Source organism: Zalophus californianus, chromosome 11, assembly GCF_009762305.2.
Source record: "Zalophus californianus isolate mZalCal1 chromosome 11, mZalCal1.pri.v2, whole genome shotgun sequence".
NCBI lineage: Eukaryota > Metazoa > Chordata > Mammalia > Carnivora > Otariidae > Zalophus > Zalophus californianus.
In genome coordinates, this window is record NC_045605.1 from 39,277,502 (window position 1) to 39,294,262 (window position 16,761).

Sequence of the window (16,761 nt, forward strand, 5' to 3'; positions counted from 1 at the left end):
TCACATTTTTAAAAAGATTTTGTTGATTTATTTGACAGAGAGAGAGTACGAGCAGGGGGAGCGGGAGGGAGAGGGAGAAGCAGACACCCCGCTGAGCAAAGAGCCCGATGCGGGGCTCGATCCCAGGACCCTGGGATCATGACCCCAGCCAAAGGCAGACACTTAACCAACTGAGCCGCCCAAGTGCTCCGATTATTCACATTTTTTATCTCATAACTCTGTGATCATTTGCTAAAAACCTCATATAGACAAATGAGAAAAATTTTGCATTGAATACTTAAGCTTTGCACTTTGCACTGCTTTGTCCAAACAAAATAACCAGCAAATAAGTCTAATTGTTTTTTAAATACACTAAAACTCAGAGTGTTAGTGTGATCCTAGGGGGAAATAGTAAAAAGTACAAGTGGTATGTCCTTCTTTTAAAAAATTCATTTATACCAGCTTTAACTCAGTGTTAAACAACATAGTGAAGTACTTTGTTTTTCTTTTTGAAGATATGGATGTAATGAGGCCCTTAATAAACGAGCAGAATTTTGATGGGACATCAGATGAAGAGCATGAACAAGAGCTCCTTCCTGTTCAGAAGCATTACCAGCTTGATGATCAAGAGGGTATTTCGTAAGTGTTACGGGGTTATATGTCTCCTTTTCATTTAGTATATATTTTGTAATCTTCTGTAGGTAAAGCACTTTCCTAGATACTACAGAAGACACACAGATGAGTAAGATATTGTCAAGGTATTTATAGTCCATTTGGGGAAGAAGAAATGCATCCAAATACAGAGCAGTGTGTGGGAATTCCAGTGATCGTACATGTCCCATGCTATGGATCTTGCAAGAAGGGAGATCTGATTGAAAGGAATAGAAATTTTAAGAGCAGTGGCTTCTGAAATGGCTAGGAGTTAGACGGTTGGAGGTAGTAAACATTTCTTCTTTATGCTGAGTGAATGGTATCAAGCAAAGTCGTGGTGGTGGGAAGGCAGTGGAATCTTGTAGAACTGCTTTTGTTATTTTGTCATCATTAATAGGTTTGAGTAAGTTCTTACTCTAATAGTAACTTAACAATTAAGCAAAAGTTACATTTTAGTTGATCAGAAAAGAATATTATAAACTAAAAAAAATTTTAGGCAAGCATGTTTGTTTCATAAGTTTAAAATTTGGGCTATTCCTAGTTTATTTTTTCTTGGTCAAGTGACTTCCTTCAAATGCCTCTTGGAAATTTTGATGAAATTCCTTAGGGAGTACATGATGTCTAAATTAGTATTTATCTTATCTGATGATACACATAGTTTTAAAACTTGTGTGCTTTTTCTTTTAATTAACTTCCTGTTAGGTTGATAATCATAGATCAAATGTGTTTAGTGCCATGATTACATAGACAGTGTCACTAAATTGCTTTGTCTTATCAGCCTAGCTGTATATAACCTTCTACATTATTCTGAGTGTCATAGCTGCCAGGGATCTTATAAGAAAATTACCTTTTCTGTATTTCTTTAATATGTACAAAAATACTTTCAGTTAAATCTCATTTAATCTCCATAATAACCCTCTGTATTCTCCTTTTAAATGGCAAAGGTAGCACGTGAACCAGTATGACCTCTGGCCTATTCAACTTCTGGATGAGTGGAAATGTTATTTGAGTCCTTGCCGAGATTGATCTTCAGTCCCCGTGTGATTTTATTAGCTTTTTTCCTAAAATCTTACACCTTTTACTTTTCAGATTTGTGCAAACTCTTATGCATCTTCTTAAAGGAAATATTGGAACTGGCCTGTTAGGGCTTCCACTGGCAATAAAAAATGCAGGCATAGTGGTAAGACTTATCTTTGTGAACTCTAGTTAAATTACAGTTATCAGTCTTAATTACAGCAAAAATTATAAGCTAACCTCTGGCCTAGTCACATATAACCTGACCAAGTGACAATGAGATTGTACTGATAAGATTGTGTGAACACTGATAATTTAATTTAACAAAAATAAGAATTACTCTTTTCATTTCCGTTTAATTACTTAATTTCTGTTTAACTATTTAACTTTCTGTTTAATTACTTTACTTCCAAATACTTGGTAGTATTTGACGGAAAGATCCTAAAATAGTTTTCAATTTTTCCAAGTATGGTTATATCTTGTTATTCTTTTCGATTTTCAGGGATATAAGCAATGTACTCATATCAACAAATATATTTATAGAGTAGATTATTTGTATTGGTGAAATTTTATTGTTTTTTAGATTCAGAATAAAATATGTGGTTTTCAGATTTAAAGAGTAAGAATTAAGAAAAGGAATAACAATATTGTTTGAAAATAAATGTGCAAAGTGTTGTTGGAACCAGTTATTGTCATTACAGAGAATCTCAGTAAGGGAGAATTCACTTATGAAGTAATGAAATTATATTTAACCTCTTTTATTTTTTTTAATTTTTTAAAAAGATTTTATTTATTTGAGACAGAGTAATTGAGAGGAGAGCACGAGTGAAGGGAGGGGCAGAGGGAGAGGGAGAAGCAGACTCCCTGCTGAGCAGGGAGCCCGACATGGGGCTCCATCCCAGGACCCTGAGATCATGAACCTGAGCCAAAGGCAGATGCTTAACCGACTGAGCCATCTAGGCACCCCTATTTAACCTTTTATTAGAGATTTAAAGCCTTACCAGTTTTCTAAAAAGAGTTTTAACTGTCATCTTTCTCTGCGTTTGACTTGCTCACCCTAATTTAGAGACCTAAACATTTCTGATTATAAAAATAAATTTTGACAATAATTTGTCTAGGTCTCAACAATCCAGGCATTACTTTAATTTTAGTAAACAAATATTTGAAATTTTTTATGTACCGCCTTTTCAAATAATCTTTTTTTAGGCATAGTTCCTCACATAGTAAGTGCTCAATAAGCACAATCCCAGATTAGTATCGTGCTCTTTAGTCCTTCAGATAATGATTCATAGTTGCATCTGATTATCACCGTGGGACACTGATAGTCATAGACTTGCCATCCCATGTTAAGTGTGATGTGTTCTCACAGCTCTTCTCTATGTTCATAGGTTTGGCTTAGCAAGCTGATGGGATAGTCATATGCGCTTTTCTTAAGTATTGCTGAAATTCTTTCAGTATCAAGTTTATGAATTTTCCTATATGCAAATGACTAATCATTTTGTCCAACAAAATTGATTCACACAAATGAGTAGTCCATTGTCTCATTGCTTATAAGACAACGTAATTTTTGTTAAACTTAAATATTTAATCCTGTACATTTTTCCCCCACAGCTTGGACCAATCAGCCTTGTGTTTATAGGAATTATTTCTGTTCACTGTATGCACATTTTGGTACGCTGCAGTCACTTTCTGTGTCAGAGGTAAATGAGGATTTGTTAAGTGTATTCTATTTATTTTAAAGCTGTGTATTTATTTAAAGCATCAGATAGTCTTAACTGTGCTTTGCAACTAACAATCATATTTCCTCTAATCTGTTATGTAGACAAGTCTAAAATAATGAATATGGGAAAAGATAATATTTCCTGTGATTGAAATCTGGTCAGAATATATTTACTTTTTAAAAAAATATAGCCCTATTAATGAAATGGAATGCTTTCTTTCCATGTAAATTTAAAAAAATCAGGGAAGACATGGGGGAAATGGAAGCCACAACACTACTTTTAGTTATAGAGTGATGGTCTTCAATTTGTTAGGAATTCATTTTAGGGTATGGTGCCTTTGGTGTTCTTTGCTGATATGTGGGTTGGTAAATAGTAAAATAATCTTCTTTATTCTTTGTTTTTTCATGAAATGTTTCTACGGCACAATGGACTATTTAAAAAATAAGTATTGCCTCTTCTAGTAAACTAATAGTCTAATCTTAACTCTTTTTGTTATTGTTGTTAAATGTTCTTAAAACTTTGGGCAAGTCATTTATGATCTTTAAATAACAATGATACTTGAAAAAAAAGTGGGAAAGAGAACAAGGGAAAATAATGCCTATCTCATGAGGCTGAGTATTGGGTAAGATAGTTTATGTGTAAATATGTTGTAAAGCCTGTGCAGATGTATAAAATAATGCCCTTCTAAGAATAAATAATTTAGGCATGAACAATGTAGTTGATGTTTTTTGGTAATTGAAATAGTTACATATTTAAATCAGTGAAGCACAAATATTACATTATATAACTTCTACAAATACGTAAGCTTTAACAGCAGATAAAAACTAATACATTGGTAAAAATAGCAGATTTAAAATTTCATGAGACATAGAGCATGCAGATCTTGAAATTTCAAAAACTCTTCTGTTGGTGCATAGCCTTGCATTTATTAATTCCTATTTATTTGATATTCTTTTCAAGGGTTGGATTTATGGACCAACTTCAAATTTTCCTTTTTCATATGCATGTATGTCCTTAAATTACAGGTTTAAAAAGTCAACATTAGGTTATAGTGACACTGTGAGTTTTGCTATGGAAGTAAGTCCTTGGAGCTGTCTTCAGAAGCAAGCAGCATGGGGACGGTAAGCACTTGCTGTGTTATTAATATCTGGCTACAGAAATCATATTACTTTTTAAGTATTTTAATTTGACAAGATACATGAATAGAAGTATGATAAAGCTGGGGGAATAAACATAATCTTTAGAGTTACACAGACTTGGGTTCAAATCTCAACTCTACCATTTTTCAGTTTTATGACCTGAGTCAATTGATTTATCATTTGGTTTTAGTTTTCTCACCATCAGATGAGTTTATGGTGATACTTCACAGGATTACTACAGTAGTTTAAATAAAATGATATTTATAAAGCATCTGGCTAACCTATGACATAATCATGTTACTATGTTTTTAAGGAAAGGAGAAAAAGCAAGCAAAATGTTGCCATCTCATTATTTTAGATAAAATTGTGGTGTTTAGCTACATGCTCATAGGATACATGAAGTGTGTATTTTAGCACAATAGTAATTTTACTATCTTATTGTTTAAATGTAACTTTATCATTGGTAGACATGGCAGATCAAAGCCAGATGAATACAGGACTGGAAAAATAAGCATAGGTAGTCAACAAAATGCTCACTATGGTACAAGTGATATGTGCAATGGAAATTAAAGGAAGACAAAAAACAGTGCTAGTAGAGTTTATGGTTAAATATGACCTTCCTGGGGATTTGTAGGAAGTTAGATTTGTTTATGAGCTGCTCAGAGCTCTTGATATGCCATGTAGAAGAAGGAAGAAAACAGCCTAATGCTCAAAGATTTGCCCCAGAACCCCATCTTCTTCCTTCTTCTGCCCCAGAGTAGAGGCAGCTTTGTCTCTAGAATGACTTGCAGGTAGATGTGGCTGAAGTGGTTGTTGGTAGGATACTAAAATCCAAGGTGGATGAAAAGATCCTAAGGGAATACTTAAATATAATTCATCAGAGAGAAGAAACTTGAATTCATTGCAGGGTACCAAGATTATTTACAAGGGAGATCCCTGAAGAACTATGAGAGCTATAGTTATGACAAGAATGAAGATAGGCACAGGCCCTTCCAATTTCAAATGAGAGAAGGGAGGTGTGTAGATTTGTAGACCACGTTGTTTGATAGCTTGACATCAATGGTCAAATAAAGACTATAAAGAATTAGTAGGTGCATGCTGTTGTAATCACTCATTGTTGTCCAAACAAAATAGAGAAATATAGGCTGCATATTAATAACATGTAGACAGATTTATAACTTGATACCCAAACTATGCTAATTTGACTGGTGACATCCCCTTTCCCCCCCTGTACACTATTTTATGTAGCTAGAATTTTCTTAAGTATCTCATTAAACAATAAGAACAGAGCTAAGTTACTGGAGGGGTCTTTGGTGTTATGATTTAGGGCTATGCCCCCAGTCCTCTCCCATCTCATGTTCGTATTAGTGATTTGGATAGTGGATAGCATGCTTATTCCTCATATTTCCAAATGACATGAAGCCAGGAGGGCCAGAAAATACACTGGGTTAATCAGAAAAAGATCTTGAGAAGTAGGAGAGATGGGCCTAATCTAAAAGATGAAATGTTTTCATGATATCATTTTATAAGCAGATACTCAGACTGTTGAATTTCAGAAATAAGTGATAGAGAAATTTTGGCCTTTTAACTTAATGGAACATCTTTTTGCTCAGACATACTGATCACAAATGTGTGCTGTTTGTAGAAAATTCATATTTTTTTATTTCTTATTTTAAGGAAGTGAAAAGAATATAAGCTATAATTAAATGTTTTAAAATAGTTTAAAAAGAGAAAAATATATTGATATATCAACAGCTCTTATTGATACTTATTTGTGGGTATCTCTTTTCAGGACTGTGGTTGACTTTTTTCTGGTGATAACACAGCTGGGATTCTGTAGTGTTTATATTGTCTTCTTAGCTGAAAATGTAAAACAAGTAAGTATTTTTCTCCAGTTATTGAGGTCAGTTTCTTCCACGTCCATAGTTATGGCATCGTATCTCCTCTGAGTAAGCCATGGTTGAACATGGAAATCTGTTCCTTTCATAAAACATGTTACTTTGTAAATTTTCCTTTAGTCTTCTTTTTTGTAAGTTGGATTTTCTGCTACTGTTGTTGATTTTACTTTTCTTGCCATTATATATCAATAATGTTTGTTCTGTCAGATCTGAACTGGACATAATTTAACTGACTCTTAGATACTTGAAATTTAGGTCTCAAAGCAGAAACACAGATGTTTGGGGAGCATATTTTTAAATTGATTTTTCATAAATAAATATATAAGGCTTTAGCCAGCAACCTAAAAAGTGAAGTAAAAAGTGGGTATTACTAAAATCCAGTAACTATTGCTATTGCCTAAAAGATACTGTGTCCAAAAATGTGTGGTATTCTGTAATTCTCTCCATCCTTTTAGGGTTTGCTTTAAAAGGAAGTGGTTTGCAGTCTTGGTAGAGACTGTCAATTTGAACAAACATGCAAAGCACTGAAATAAAAAAGCTCCCCTATCAAAACAATGCCAAAACACATTTCTGTATGCGCTCTAGCTTGTAACTAGTACATTCGCCCTGTTCTTCTTTAATCATTATTTTAATCAATAACCTTTATTAACTATGCACATGTGCATTGTGCAATAGTAGCATTTTACATAGTAATATATAGTACTTGTAGGTATTTTAATGCAAAATGATGATGTGAATATGTTTTCTAAAGAATCTGTAGATATGTAAGTATATATTTGGCTCACTTTTTCAAGTATAAAGTATGCTTCATTTACATTTAGACCAGGAATGGCAAACTTTTTCTGGAAAGGGCCAGATAATAAATATTTTCAGTTTTGCAGGCCATATGGTCTTCTCAACTTAGCCATAGACAATAATATATAAACATATATGGTAATATCCCAATAAAGTTATATTTGCAAAATTAAGTGGTAGGCTGGATTTGGTGTATGGACCATAATTTGCTAAAGCGCCTAGCTTAGATTTTTAATGTTGGAAAGGCTCATTGAGTCAACCCTTCTTTTTAAATAAGAGAGTTGATGCTTTCATTAGCATTGCTCATTATAGATGATGTGCTTTTGATTTACAAGTATTTAATTCCACAAGTTGCATATTCTTTGGACTATTAACTCAGTCAAGAGGCTATCTGTTGTTAAGAACTGATAAGACACACCACTTTACCAGTCATTTACATAGAAGACAGTGGAAATTATCCTTTTTTAGGATTGTACAGCTTGGTAGTAATGTATCTTTTCTAATATCTCCTAAGAGAGCTACCAAAAAGCTTGATTTGAATTTATGGATAATGCTAATAATGCCTTACAATGTTACATTAATAAAGTATGACATTTTTCATTTAGTCTTTACCTTATCTGTAATGTACAATGCTCATTTTTTGAATGTGTAAATTGACTCTCAGAAAGCATGAGCAGTGTGCCCTAAGTTATGTGAATTAAGCTGAGACCTATAGGTCTGTGACCCAGCTGCCACCCAGTATATTAACTGCTCATCGTTGGACAGGATCTTGTCTGATTTTAGCTGTGTGTGTGCATATGATGTAATAGATGTCTATAAGCTTAGGGTTGGTGACTTTCTCCTGCAAAATGTTATCGGTTGCTTCCAAAGTAGATTGGAAGAATGTAACTAATTTGCACATATTCTAAGAAGACCAGGTAGAAAAAATGACTTTCTGGGAAGTAAGGAGAATGCCTGCTGTAGATAGAAGGACAAAAATCCTTTTGAGGTATAAAAAGCAACATGGAAAAAGATACTCAGACTTGAGAAAAGTTAAAAGCAATAGTGAGCACCTCGCCTCGGCAGAGCAGGCAGATGGTCACTGAAACAGCAGTGTGAGAGATGTTCACTGCCACATTTTAGAGCAGACTCCAGTAGTAGACACACCGCATGATTATGCCTTACCAATTACTGCTACTGTTAGAGTTAAAAACTCTAAGTTTATTACCGCATTAATCTACATAAAATCAAAGGTGCAATATTTTATCAAATCAAAGAAGTCAGAGTTTAGTTGCCATACAGATGTGTGAACCTCCTGCTCTGTAACTGCCACAGGGCTGTTCTTGGTCCCATTAGGTCATTATGAGCATTAGGCAGGGGGAAAGGGATGGGTAGTGCCTCCAAGGATTCTCGCCCATCGTGGTTATAGTAGCTCCTCTCTGTTCTTACCCTAAGATACTCTAGAAAATTTCAGGTGGATAAAATAGTATATATGGGCATGAAGAGTGGGGAAGGAATATTACATTAACAGAAAAAAATATATGAGATACCTAAGACCATGGACGTTAGAGACAGAAGATCCAAATTCAAATCCCCACTCTCTCCATTTTAAATCACACATTGGACAAGATCTCCTGGTCCCTGGTCAAACCTCAGTTTCCTTGTTTGTAAAATGGGAATAGCAACAAAATCTCCCATTGTTCCTCCTAAACTTATCCTGAGGCTCAGCTGACAAGAGGTTTGTGAAAGCCTTTGCAAAATGTAAAGTAGTATACAAATATAGGGTGTTAAAGACTTTAATTCTGCCTTTATTTTAAAAGTTTTGCTGAAGAACATAATCTACCTTTGGAATTTTAACCATTAGATTACTGAATCATTGAAAACTAATAAGTAGTAGATGTTAGTAAATTTAAGCTTTAAATGGAAACAACTGAATTTAGTAATTTTATTTTATAATATTTATTTCAGTGTTTTGCATTTTGGTAAACATGTGAGATCATAGGAAGTCCTATTAGATAGCCAATATCTGTCTCTAGAGGGCACCAAAGGACTCAAATGTTTACCTGAATCTTGCTCTGGGTATGTATCTACACTTTATTTTATTTTTTAATCCTGACAATTTTTATAACCATCTTTCTGCCAAAGAATACTAAATTATTATAAGATATTTGTGACAGAATTAATTTCATATTCCCAACCATCTCACCATTCAAACTACCCTTTTTAAAATTGGTTATGTAACTGATTTTCTCTTGCCAGGTATCCTTGTTAGAGCTTAATTTTGATTATTACCTAATGTGCTTATTGGCAGTACTTCTTGGATACAGAAGCATTTGGCTATAAATAATTTTGTAGCTGGGAAAATTGAGTCAACAAAAAATATATACTTTTAAAAACCAAGTAATGTGAATTACCAATCTTGCTTCTATTTCAAGTTATAGAATATGAAATATAAAGTTTTGATGAGCAGTTACAAGTAAACGTGAGGTATGCATTTCTTAAATGGTTCATGGTGTAACCTGAGAGTTTGTTAGTCCAGTATGAGTTACAAGTTGCCTATCTAGCTTAAAACTAGCAGATATATTCCCTATAGTTTAAGATGATGTGTACATTTGTAGTGACACTAAACATTGCTTATCATAAATTGTGAGTATAAAATTAAAAGGAACAACTTGAATTATTAATCATACTATAATTTTGTTCTAAACTTCTGACTTGTGGGCCTCCTAATACTTAGTGTATTTAGAAAGAGAGATGTCAGAGTAAAGGCCAGGCAGCTACTTGGGCAGGGCCCCCTCCCAGATTGGAGTATTTGGTCAAGTTAGAGCATGCAGCTGTCGCAAGCTGAATTCTAGTTTCACGCCTGGGCTGGAATCTTAGAACTACCACTTACTGATTTGATATTATGTAAGTTTTTTTAACCCTCCCTAATCCTCAGTTTTCTCAACCATAAATTAAAATTAATACTACCACCGACCTCAGGGAGTTGTTTTGAGGATGAGATGAGATGTTGTGTATCATGTATTTAGTTCAGTCTTCAAGAAATGCTTCCTATTGTTACTATAGGGTCTGGTTCTTAAGAATTGATGTATTCAGAGACTTGATCATGTTATTGTGTTCAATGGAGGGCTACAGTGTTTGGGGGCGAATAGATTTTCACTAGTATTTAAATTATAATATTCTCTGCCTCTGCTGTGAATTTTTAAAAATGTTTTTAAAATCCTCTATAATTTCATTTCTATTTTAGTAAGTTGGATTATGTGATTAATTGAATAAGAGACAATTTTTAATCTATGGAACCTATGAATTATTGTATCTCTCTTGAACACTGAATGTTGGTTTATAGAAGTGGCTGAATAAATTTTAAGGTAAAACTGATTTATTGAAGTTTTTTGCTCTAGCAAAAATGTATCTACATCTACCACATGGTCATGAATGAATTTAGTGGATTCTTAATAAGTATTGATAGTGATGATAATTTATAAACAGTTGTTTTCGAAAACAGTTTTAAAGCTAGACTGTGATTTCTAAACTTTGTTTTGACAACTGTACATTTCTAAGGTGTACTTAGAGCTTGTTTCCTCCTCTGAAGAAAATAAGTCAGAGTAGGATATCCAGAGTAGAATATGGTCGTCCGCGACAAGTATGCCTCCACTTTTGATGATCTCAAAAACAAATTGAACCTTTGCAGGGATCACGAGCACAAAGCTTCACAATAAATTAGTAAATTCATCCTCATAATTTTCTAGTGAACTTTCTTTTTACAGTATGATAAAAGAAGTTATTTTGCAAAGAAGATTATCCTATTTTAATTATCTTTAAATTTGATAAATATATATTTCTAGGAAGCTAGACTATCTTGAAAAAATGTAAATATTTGATTTATTGTAAAGGAATTTATCATAGAGTGTATAGATAATAAATTTCTTTATATTTTTTTATTTATAAGTTGATGGAAGTTTTCTTTTTCCCCCTCTTTCTTATTCTCCTGGTAATCCTATATAGGTTCATGAAGGATTCCTGGAGAGTAAAGTGTTTCTTTTGAATAGTACCAATTCATCAAACCCTTGTGAGAGAAGAAGTATTGACCTAAGGATATATATGCTTTGCTTTCTTCCATTCATAATTCTTTTGGTCTTCATTCGTGAGCTAAAGAATCTATTTGTACTTTCATTCCTTGCCAACATTTCCATGGCTGTCAGCCTTGTGATAATTTATCAGTATGTCATTAGGGTAAGTATAATGTGTTTTTAACTGAGTGTCATGTGTTTCTTAATAAGTAAATTATTTGTTTACTTTGGAGGTAAAAGTAATGGCATGTAAAGACCCCTACTTCATTATGTGGCACACAGGAGATAATCAGTCAGCTTTGGTCTCCTTTTGGGGGATACCGATCAGCTGGAAAGGTGTGTGACATAGAGCACAGGCTTTGTATTCAGTCTGGTTTTAAATCTTGGTAAATATGCTTCTGGGCTTTATGACACTGCTGCAGAAGAGCGTAAAACCTACCCTAGTAAGCTGTGATTTAGGATCATGCCTCAGCACACTGTATAACATGAAACAAAGACCTCATTAGTGTTTTGTTTACTCTTTTAAGATTTGAACCAGTCTCCAGATGGGAGGATAGATATAATTTTATAATTTTCTTTTACTTCTGAACCTTTATTTTTCCACCACCTCAGTTCACTGCCACTATCCTAGTCCATAACCTCTTGACTGGAAGCATGCAACCTCGACTGATTTCGTTGTCCATTGTCTGGGGAGCCTAATAAAAGAAGTATTCCTAAAAAAAAAAAAAAAAAAAATTGATTGATGGGATTCAGGGGATCTGCAAATCCATTAAAAATATTTGCAAGATTTAATGTTTCTGTATGTGTATATGCATTCTTCTACTGAGCAGTGTATAGCTTTCATTTCTCAAAGGGGCCAATGACTCAGAAAAGGTCAAGCATCCCTGTTCTATTCTTTTCTGATCCAGTCCATTTTATATATTATTGCTGCAATTGTTCTAAAATCTCCACTGGCAATTTATTACAAACTCCGTTGCATACCCGCCCCCCGAATTCCATTTTCTTATTGCACGTAAGAGTGGAAGGAGACAGGCAGGAAGGTCTCATAAGGCTTTCTGTAGTTCATGACCCCTTAGCTGAACATGTCAGAGTTAGTGGAGCAGAAAAGGCAGTTCCTTAGGTAGAGGGAACAGTGTGAGTCTTGACTAACAGTTAGTGTTATCAAATGACTCAAACACTTACTACCCTTTTCATTTTGACCATAGCTGTGTTTTTTTCCATCATGTATCACCATTATATCACACAAATCTCCCTGTGCTTCAGATGTTCTAGACCTCTCTATTTCCCAGATTATCCATATGCTTTCACATTTCAGTTTCTTTTTTCATCCTCTTTCCTTGGCCTTGAATTCCACTTCCATTTAGGTAAGGCAGAGAACACAGGATGGTGCGCAGAGTGGGAACCAGTCTTGGGGTGGCTGGAAGAGGTAGCCATCATGGAACCAGAGATCTTGAACAAGATGTGCATTTGTGAGTTTCCAGTTAGTGAAAGTTGGAACAAGGCTATGCGTCAAGACCTAATAATCAAAGCCAGAATCAAGGAATATGTACAAATAATAAGGGTAATAGTAACTGTCTAGGTAAAGAGTTAGACACTGGGGGCGCCTGGGTGGCTCAGTCGTTAAACATCTGCCTTCGGCTCAGGTCATGATCCCAGGGTTCTGGGATCGAGCCCTGCACCGAGCTCCCTGCTCAGCAGGAAGCCTGCTTCTCCCTCTCCCACTCCCCCTGCTTGTGTTCCTGCTCTTGCTGTCTCTCTCTCTGTCAAATAAATAAGTAAAATCTTAAAAAAAAAAAAAAAAAAAGAGTAAGACACTGAGACCAGGAGGAGACCTGTACTAGGAAGCAGCAGAGTTATGAGGTAAAAAGCCAAAGTCAGAAACCAGGTACCTTGGAGACTGAAAGAGCAATGAAAACAGAGTAGAAAATGGATTTCACTGTACACCATGCAGTGGTTGATACTATGGCTCTCAGCTCAGATTGAGTATGCTTATGTATTTCCTGTTGTGCCAGGAGCCATACCCAGAGTGAACAGCCCGGGACTTGAAGGTGGAAGCAGGTAATCAGGAGCATTTAGCCCAGATGGAATGTGCGGGCACAAGGAAACAGTGGCTTTTGGCAGTGAAGTCCTAACAGCTTGGCTACATTTAACATAGGATGCTTAAAGTGTATTTATTTACTGTCTACTTATTGAAAGAATTATTCACTTTTATAACACACATTTGCTGTTGTGAAACTCAGAAGTATATGATTTTGCTCTTTATTTTAAATTCTTTAAAATAACTTCTTTTATTTTTTCTCTCCTTCTCCAGAATATGCCAGATCCCCACAACCTTCCAATAGTGGCTGGTTGGAAAAAATACCCACTCTTTTTTGGTACTGCTGTGTTTGCTTTTGAAGGCATAGGAGTGGTAAGGATTTACTCTTTATTATTATTTTTAAAATTTTTAAGTCAACACAAAGATTTATGTAGTCAAACTACATTTAAAAATGCATTTTTCTTTTTTGTTGCCATTTTCTTCATTGACAGAATACTATTTGTAGTTTTGTAGGTTAGACTTGAATTATAGCTTAGTTTATATGATTTTTAACATTTTATTATGGAAATTTTCAAACCTAAGACAAAATCTAGAGAATAGCATGATGAACTCTTGTGTAAGCATCACCCAGCTTCAAAAATTGACTCATGGCCAGTTTTGATTTATCTGTATTCCATCTACTCTGCCAAGCCCAGGTTACATTCAGACAGATCCCAAACATCATATTTTATAGACTAGATGATTTGAAGTGAATTGAAATTGTTACAAAGTTATTATTACATAGAAGAATCAAATATAAATTCTCCCCTTAGATTTATACATATAGATTTATACATATCATATTTGTTTTGAGAAATGATGTTATCATAAAGCTAATACCAAGAAATACAAGCACCCTGAGGATTCTAAGATCTTAAATATTTCCATTTAAGACGCTTCCAGTTTATTTAAAGCCTGGAATGTGTAGGTTTGGGGAAAACAGAATATCACTGGCTGCTCTGTAGCTTATGTTTCATTGTCTGTTGGTTTGGTATGGGACGGAAACCACTTAAACATAGCTATATGAACCACAGATGAAATAAGACCTCAAAGACAATTTTATACTATTTTACTTGGGTTCTTGCTCTCTCTGAATTCTCCTTTAGAGAATTCTCACAAATTCTTACAGTTCCATTTATTAAACAGTTACAGACATAACTGCAGATTTTCATTTCTGTCTTTAACCAGTAAGTTCTAGTTAACTATTGGACATTTCTAGTTAAGTTGTTCCTCTAACATCTCAAGTTCAACAGCTCCGAGTCTGACATAGACTTTCTTAATCCAAAACCAGCTTCACTTTCTCATTTCCCTGTTTCTTTTAGTTTTATTTTCAGTTGCTCAAGCTTGAAACAGTGGAGCATTTCCTTTCACTCTGTCCCTGGTTACCCTATTCCATTGGTAATTAAGGCATGTTTATTTTTCTTTCATATTTCCCCATAAATGAAATTACATTTAAAACACCCACAGTGTTGCTAACCCCAGAGAGAGCCTACATAAATGTGAATTTCCTTCCTTTCCTCCTTTTCTAGCTGCACTGGCACCATTCTTAACCATAGCCTCTTATTTCAGGTCTGGATTATCTCCAGAACATCAGATGGTTCTCCCTTCTATTAATCAGTTAATATTTCCATATGGACCTGACTTACCTAAAAAGTAGAGCTATTACTGGAGTTATTGTCACATAGGGTTATTGTGAGGACTACGTGAGATGCTGCCTACAAAGCATCTAGAATAATACCTGGCAGGGGGTGGTCCAAGATGGCAGTAGGGGAAGATCCTGAACACCCCTTCTCCCCTGGACACACTACAGCTACAGCTGCATATGGAATAATTGTCTCTGGGCAGGAGCTGAAAACTAGCTGAACAGCTGCTCCACAACAAAGAACAAAAGGGCCGCCTCAAGACAGACAGGAGAGACACAGATGTGGGCTCACCAAAAACTCTACCCCTGGTGCAGCAACCCAATATAGGCAGGCATCTTACAAGCCCAGAGCCTTTCCCTAAGGAGCATGGGGTTTGTGCTCCACAGCTGGCAGCCCAGCCCTTGAGACCTGCACTGGAGAGACAAGCCCCCAATGGGGCTTACATCCATAGGACCCAAAGGGCTGCTGGGATTTGAGAAACTCCTTTTAAAGGAGTTGCATGTGGACTCACCTGCCCCAGAACCTAGCATAGAAGCTGCAGTTTGAAAGGTGCCTAGACTCTATGTGAAGGAGATTCATTTGCTAATCTTATAGCATCTGCTGGAGGGGTGGGGACAAGTTGGGACTTTCTCCAGGGATGGAGGCACTGGTGAGCACCATATCTGTAGTCCCCCTCTGTGATGCTAGTGCAGGTGGACACTCACAAACACAGCAGTCTCCCAATGCCTTGCTAACACTGGTGGGCGTGCCCGGCCCCCAGTGTTCTTCCCCTGCCTTACTAAAGCTGTGGGCAAGTGTAGTCCACACAGGGGTGCCCCTTGATCACCTGGCCCTCGTTGCTAGGGGGGTTTGTGTTCCAGGGCCCCATAGGACTTTAACAATGGAAATGACAGTTCTTGGCAGCATGCCACGCTGAGGGCACTGCACAGACAACAGACTGAAATGCACCCCAAGTCAGCCAGTGAAAAAGGCCTATTTACGGTGCTGAAGCTTCAACCCGAGGGACAGGCTTCAGGTTTGCCACATATCTCAAGGCTACAGAAGCGCTCTCAGGGAATGTAAACAGGGAAATACCATCTCGTGCCCACCTTTGGTCTTGTTACAGCTTGCTGGTACCTCCCAGAAAGGGGCTTATACAGTTATCTGAAACCTTGACTTTTACAACTGTTCCCCCAGGGGACCCTCCACATCTCCTGGTCTAGAGGCCAGCAGGGTTTACAATTACGGTCCCATAGGACTGTGAATTTCTATACTTTAAAAGCTGCTGCCTGAGGATCTGACTTCCAGTCATCCTGAAACTTGTTACCACCTGAGATCCCTACATTGGAACACTGGCAGCTCTTGGCACACCTCAACAACTGAAATTTATCAAGAATAAATCAGGTTACTTAGATAATCACAAAGGTCCAAGAGACAACCAAGAGCTAGGGCAAGGTTGAATGATAGAGTTCATCTTCTATACAAGGTCACTCCTTCAAGACTGGGAAATGTAGCTGTTTCAGCTAATACATAGAAACAAATACACAGAGTCAAGAAAAATGAGGTGCAGGAATATGTTCCAAATGAAGGAACAAGACAAAACTTCAGAAAAAGACCTTAGTGAAATGGAGATAAGTAATCTACCTGATAAAGAATTCAAAGTCATGGTCATAAAGATGCTCCTGGAACTTGGGAGAAGAATGGATATTCTTCAACAAAGCAAAAGAAAAATATAAGTACCAAACAGAAGTTGTAAAGCTGAAGAATACAATTACTGAACTGAAAAATATACTAGAGGGGTTCAGAAGCAGACCAG

The 16,761-nt window shown here is 36.0% G+C and overlaps 1 protein-coding gene across 2 annotated transcripts in view; it reads left to right on the plus strand.

Moving 5' to 3' along the window:
- The window catches only part of SLC36A4 (solute carrier family 36 member 4), a 51,554-nt gene that overhangs the window by 16,478 nt on the left and 18,315 nt on the right, over nucleotides 1-16,761 (plus strand). The window contains exons 2-8 of one of the 2 annotated variants that reach the window (XM_027579364.1): nucleotides 495-618; nucleotides 1,720-1,810; nucleotides 3,256-3,344; nucleotides 4,391-4,486; nucleotides 6,297-6,381; nucleotides 11,182-11,409; nucleotides 13,558-13,656. In XM_027579364.1, coding sequence (XP_027435165.1) covers nucleotides 495-618; nucleotides 1,720-1,810; nucleotides 3,256-3,344; nucleotides 4,391-4,486; nucleotides 6,297-6,381; nucleotides 11,182-11,409; nucleotides 13,558-13,656 — 812 coding nt within the window. The remainder of the gene's footprint in view (nucleotides 1-494; nucleotides 619-1,719; nucleotides 1,811-3,255; nucleotides 3,345-4,390; nucleotides 4,487-6,296; nucleotides 6,382-11,181; nucleotides 11,410-13,557; nucleotides 13,657-16,761) is intronic. The other variant, XM_027579365.1, reaches the window with a different exon arrangement.